General features: G+C 34.6%; 1 protein-coding gene across 1 annotated transcript; it reads right to left on the bottom strand.

Annotated features, from left to right (window-relative positions):
* Positions 1-658: 658 nt before the first annotated feature.
* Positions 659-4,160, bottom strand: LOC112003922 (U-box domain-containing protein 4). Its single transcript, XM_024036146.2, has 2 exons — positions 3,615-4,160; positions 659-1,838 (listed from the first exon to the last, which is right to left on the bottom strand). Exons 1-2 carry the CDS (start codon positions 3,986-3,988, stop codon positions 1,013-1,015), a joined length of 1,200 nt encoding a protein of 399 aa, XP_023891914.1. The 5' UTR covers positions 3,989-4,160; the 3' UTR covers positions 659-1,012.
* Between the last annotated feature and the right edge of the window lie 1,840 nt (positions 4,161-6,000).

Below are 6,000 nucleotides of genomic sequence, written 5' to 3'. Positions count from 1 at the left end.
ACAATTTCATGTAATCTCTTTAGAATGAGAGAAGTCTCATGAGATCATCTCATAAGATACTTTTTTCAATCTGTCCATGCTTAAAAAAATGCATCTTTTTCCTAAAATTGCATTGCAACCTTAAAAATGCACCTTAGTACTGAAAAGAACCATAAACCTTCCTTAGATATAAAAGCCAACAGAAATGGAAAGTAAAAAGAGGGGTGTTGCAAAATTAAGGCTTAAGTTGAAAAGCCAGATTTTTACACCAATTTTTTAATTACAATTCAAGATATTACGTAAAGGACATTATTCATTCCTTTGTTTTCTTATGTGTTTAAATGTTTTTTATAAGATTAATCATGGTGGAGAGTCCACCCGTTATTTGACCTGAACACATCAGGTGGTGAAGGGTATGGTTTAGCTAGGTCAGTCTAGTTTCACGGGGGTATATATATCAAGCCTGCCAACTAACCAGAGACACCCCTTTTTATTCATACTTCTTTCCGTGACCTTTCAGGGGCAGATCAGGTTGGACATGTGGATTGTTGCTCACCCCAAGCATACAAGTGGTAGGGGTGACCAGGTGAGTAAAATGAATTTTCCAGAAATTTGTTTTTGGGACTCAATTGAGCCAAATGATTTCCATCTAGAAACACTGTTTCTAAAAACAACAGAGTAGTCAGTGAAACCTTTCCTACATTTGTGATCAAAATAAATGTACATGTAATATAGCACAGAGAGATTCTTTACATAAATGATCAAAGTCAAGATATACAACAATGATCAAAGTCAAGATATACAACACTCTCACTAGTTAATGGATCACCCCTCAGAAAGCTAACTCCAGTAAAATCTAATTCATTTACTCCAGCGATTTCCACTTGTTTTAATAATGATCTAGCCGGGTACAAGAGCTTTAACTGTCCAAAGAAAACATATTCAGATTAAAACTCTATCCCAGTTTCGAGTAAAACTATCTTCTCAAACCTCCCCCGCCCCCCAAAAAAAGAAAAAAGAAAAAAGGATTATATTATGAAGATGGAATATCCGAAGGTGTACAAGATGCAGCCCTTTGCTGGATGCAGCTCAAGCTATGCTCCATACTTCTTTGAACCATGTCTTGCAGTAGCCTCTTCGCAGTTTCAGCAGCTTTATCTGCTCCATCAACCCGTGCAGCAATGTCATAAACAATTCTCTCCAGAACTGAGGAGGCTAGTCTCTTTTCCTGGGGAGAATCTCTAAGCAAATCCAAAAGTGTATGAGCTCTTTCCCGAGCTTCAGCTGTCCCCTCTACAGTTAGTCGCAGAAGGCCTGGGATGGCACCTTCATTAAGAATGAGTTTCCGATATTTATCCCGGCAGCTCTGGCACAAAGAGAGCAAAGCTCCGACTGCATGTTCGGTGCTGACAAGAGATCCATCTTCAACCGTCTCTACAAGGGTCAAAATCCCACCATCAGAATTTGAGATTGCAATTCGTCCCTCTTCGGAGTTAGAAAGAATCTCAAGTAGGGCTGTAGTTTTTTCAGCAAACTTGGAATACTTCTTGCATTCTTTAAGGAGGTTAATTAGAGGGAGAACTGCTTTTGCATCAAGAATTGCAGTGGAATTCTCTGGGCAGGTGGAGAGATTGTGTAGGGCTGTAACAGCATCAACTTTACCCTGAACACTTCCAGAGCTGAGGACCTGAACAAGGAGAGGTGCAGCTCCAGAAGCTACAATAGTGTGCTTGTTTGGGGCAGCAGCTGAGAGTGTTAAGATTGCTGCAGTGGCTAATTCCCTTATACTGCTGTTTTGGATTTTGAGGAGCTCCACAAGAGGAGGGATGGCACCAGCTGTGACTATCTTGACCTTGTTTCTGATAAGCATGATATTCAATTGACTCCATAAGAAAAATCAACAGCATATCAAACAAATCAACCAATCAAAACATTTACCCTAAGAAATAAAAGAATATCAGCCAACATTCAGAAAATTAAAAATCAGTTGTAGTAAAGAAATTTTTTTTAAGCCAATACGTAAATCACTCTTGATAATGAAAATGTATCATTATTGTGAAACATTCATCAAGCAAAACTGATATATTCTACAATTGAAAGGGTCCTCTCTTTAAAGGGAAAAAGAACAAGCAATATTGCTCTCTTGAAACCAAAGCCCTAGTGCTAGATTAGAGGGAGACAGAATATATAACAAGGTCTGGAAAAACAAACCCAGAAATATTGTGTTTGAAATATGTATTCTTAAGCGTGCATTTGCCCCAGTTCAGCCACTTGATACCAAATAGCATAGAGATACCAAAAAAAAAACTTTAAGAGAAAATGATCTCCAATAACCATCATATAAACGATGAGGAGATCACAATGAAGAAATGAACTCCATTGCAACTAATCTCCTACAAATGGATACTTAATCCCAAAGCCAGCAAAGAGAGTAAACCAACAAAATTATTAAGGCTCACATTCAAAATTGACTGACAATACATCCATCCCCAATTCTCAGCAGTTGAAATATGCCTTCTTCTTTTTTTTTAATTAAAAAAAAAAATGCTCTATTAAAAACCCTATAGCCCCTTTTGGTTGCTGAGAAAAGGATAGGAATAAGCTCAGCTTTTGAGCTTCTCAAGCATTTATCTTTTCCATTCATTCATATTTCTTCCAAATCCAAATGAAGTAATACGTAGTTTAGAGTTTCCAGCATTTTGGATGAAAGGAAACATTGTGTTCCCTTGAACTCAGCCTAGCTAAATACTTTATTTGGATTGATTTTCAAAAATCTCAAAATTTCACTCAACAACAGAATCAAAATCACATCCCAATAGTTTTCATTCCTAATCCCTTTTCCTCAATTTTGACAGCAACAAAACAGACAACGAATTCAAGATCTTCGTAATTCTTTTGTAGCTCTCCTAAAATGTGATGCAAACAAATAAATTCCACATAATGTCAACACTCATAAAAAAATCCAATATAGAGGCTTCACCAAGGAAACATAAAATAGGTAAAATATCACCATTATACTGTTTGTCTCAACCAAATATTACAGAGTAGAATATATCAGAATAAAAAAAAAAATAAAAAACCATTTAGATGTTGATTTCAGTTTCATAAGAACGAAATGTTACATTAAAAGATAACATACCAGGTCAATTAACAAAAACCCAGAAAACACAAAAATCTCACACTCTTGTCCTTCCCTTCCATTTCTCAGCAATTATAACAGACAAGACAAACCCCAAACTCAGATACCTACCTTAAGATAAAAAAAATTCAATAAACTTATTCATCCCAAAAAAAAAAAAAAAGATTATCAACAACTTCCACATCCAGCATATACCAACAAAACCCCCCATATAGCTTGCCAGTTCGATTTCAAAAGTAACAAAATTTCACACATTAAAACAATACCCAGAAGTTGTATTGGAGAAAAACCCTCCAGAATTACCAAAATTTCCATACTTCACCATTTTCAATCTATCCTAAAACCCAAAATCACACCCCCACACCTTGAAACACCAAAATCCAATACAAACCCAGAAATCCAATTCACAAATTTCAGCACATATACACTCCAAATTTTTTTTAAAAACCCAGATAAAGAGAGAGACATAGACATAGATATGTGTGTTAGTAGTTACCGTTCATTGCGTACAGCAAGGTTAAGAAGGGCAAGAAGAGAGGCTTCTCTGGCATCCATATTAGGAGAGACAAGCATGAATACAAGGGGCTGAATCACACCAGCAGCTGCTAACTTTGAACGAGTCTTCACCGATGAAGAAGAAGATGGTGACGAAGATGAAGAAGACTTTCTGACCAGCTTTCTGATATCTCTAGCAGCTTGTATTTGGGATTCAAGATCCCCATGGATAAGCTTCTCTGAGAGTTGCACTATCTGGGTTTGCTTCCTCTGGTTCCATGATGATGTCCCAATCTCCTCTTCCTCTTGCTCTTGCTCTTGCTCTTGCTCTTTCACCTCCTCCACTCCTACCGTGTCTTCCTCTTCCTGTCCCATTCTCTCTCTCTCTCTCTCTCTCTCTCTCTCTGTTAACTGTGACTGTTGAGCCTTCTCTTTCTCTCTCTCTTTTTATCTTTCCATCTTATTATTATCAGTTTCTTTCTTCACCAATTTAATAAGAGAGTTTAGTCGTTTACTTCCAAATCGGTTTTTGATGATAACTTCTCCAAAAAAAAAAAAAGATTAAAAAAAAAAAAAGTGTAAGCTTTAAATCGGTTTTAAGTTTTTATCGCCGACTATTATCTTGGATGTATGCAGTCTCTCTCTTAAGTGTATGCAAATCTTTTGTCTCATACTTATGAGATATCACAAAAATCTCATGAAAGTGGATCCAAAATACTAGCAAAATGTTTCAAATACAGGATTTTATTGATATCATAAGACCTTAAAAATTACTCAAATTATAATTTATTTAAATAATACACATTAATAGTTTATAAATCATCATAGAAAGAAATTGTAGAGTCACGATTTTCGGCCCAAGTCAAAGAAAAATTGGGCGATGGTCTAATGAGCCCAATACAATAAATTTGTAGAAAGTAGGATGAAGAACTAGGTTTTAGTGAAGTTTAATTACGATTAGTATGGATTTTAAAGAGGAACGTGCATGTAAGACGTATAAGAATGGTTGAAACTCTCATCCGAGGAGGTAGATTATGATATAAATCAATATGTTTAACTAGTCATTTGGTTGTGAGTGCTACAGTAGTCTTTTTTTTTTAGTTTTTTCTCCTCCCCTTCTCATGGGGGGTCTTTTACATTATATAGTTCCTTCCAGACCATCCTGATCGTATACTTGTTAATAATATAAACCTTCACTTGAGTACATGTCCCATTAGACATCTTCTTTAGCCCTCTATAAATAGTGGTGGCTAAGAATGCACTGTTCAGGGATCTTCTCCACATAAATGCGGTTAGAAAAGTTGCTACAATGCATTTAATACAGTAGTAGCAACTTTTCTTTTAGATATTTCTGAGCTCCTATCGCTTTAATTGGTAAAGTCTAACCATAAATTTTATCGCTACATGGCATTGTGATCTATTGTATTTTATGTGGAGAATTAAGATATAATTTCTCTCTCTCTCATATGTAAAAATTGAATTATTAAAAAAAGAAATCTTTTCATTTGGAATATCAAATGATGAATTATCAAAAAATATCTTTTCATTTTGAATATCAAATGAACTATCAAAAATATCAAATAAGGGATAATTCTTAATTTGACTTTAAAATGCAATTATAACGAATCCCACGAAACTCAAATTTTGTTGAATCTTATTAAATAAATTATTAACCCAAAATATATAAAATAAAATAATTTGGGTTTTCAATTTTTATCTTCCACCATTTGACATCATGCCAAAATCTTGTTAACAAGACATTCTTTCTATCTTTCTATGGGGTACTGAGCTTTAGTTTATTATTATTATTATTATTATTATTATTACGAAGAGCTTTAGTTTATACTGAATTCTTGAGATGTCAACATTTGAATAAGTTATGCTTTTACGTATTATAAGCACAAAAGTTATTGACTCATTGAGATTCTTTTTCATGGTAGGTTTTTGGAATGGGTAGATAATTTGTTGAAATATATAATTTTATATTGGAAAGTATGGAATAGGAAAATGAAGATCACATGGTTAAAAGACATACACCACAATTGGGTCTTAATTTTCGTTTTTTACGCTGATATCTCGAGGATATATATATATATATATATAAGGGTAGTGTAATAGAATTATTGGGGAGCCAAACTCGAACAAGACACGACAAGAAGAAGATGTCAAAGACAACCAACCAATGAATTAACTTGTCCTTTTGGCTTTTTTTTTTTTAACCATACATGGTTTCAACTTCAAGAATCACAGTGAGTGCAGGCTTGGATAATTATTCTATAATGATGAAGATGAAGACCAAGAATTTTCCAATAAGCTTACCAAAACTTTCTTAGACTTATATACTAGAATATAGAAACATATACGAAAGGAATAGAATATGATTTCTT

Source organism: Quercus suber, unplaced genomic scaffold (assembly GCF_002906115.3).
Source record: "Quercus suber isolate HL8 unplaced genomic scaffold, Cork oak 2.0 scaffold_76, whole genome shotgun sequence".
Lineage (NCBI taxonomy): Eukaryota > Viridiplantae > Streptophyta > Magnoliopsida > Fagales > Fagaceae > Quercus > Quercus suber.
The sequence above is the reverse complement of the archived record's forward strand: the minus strand, read 5'-3'. Positions and strand labels throughout refer to the sequence as shown.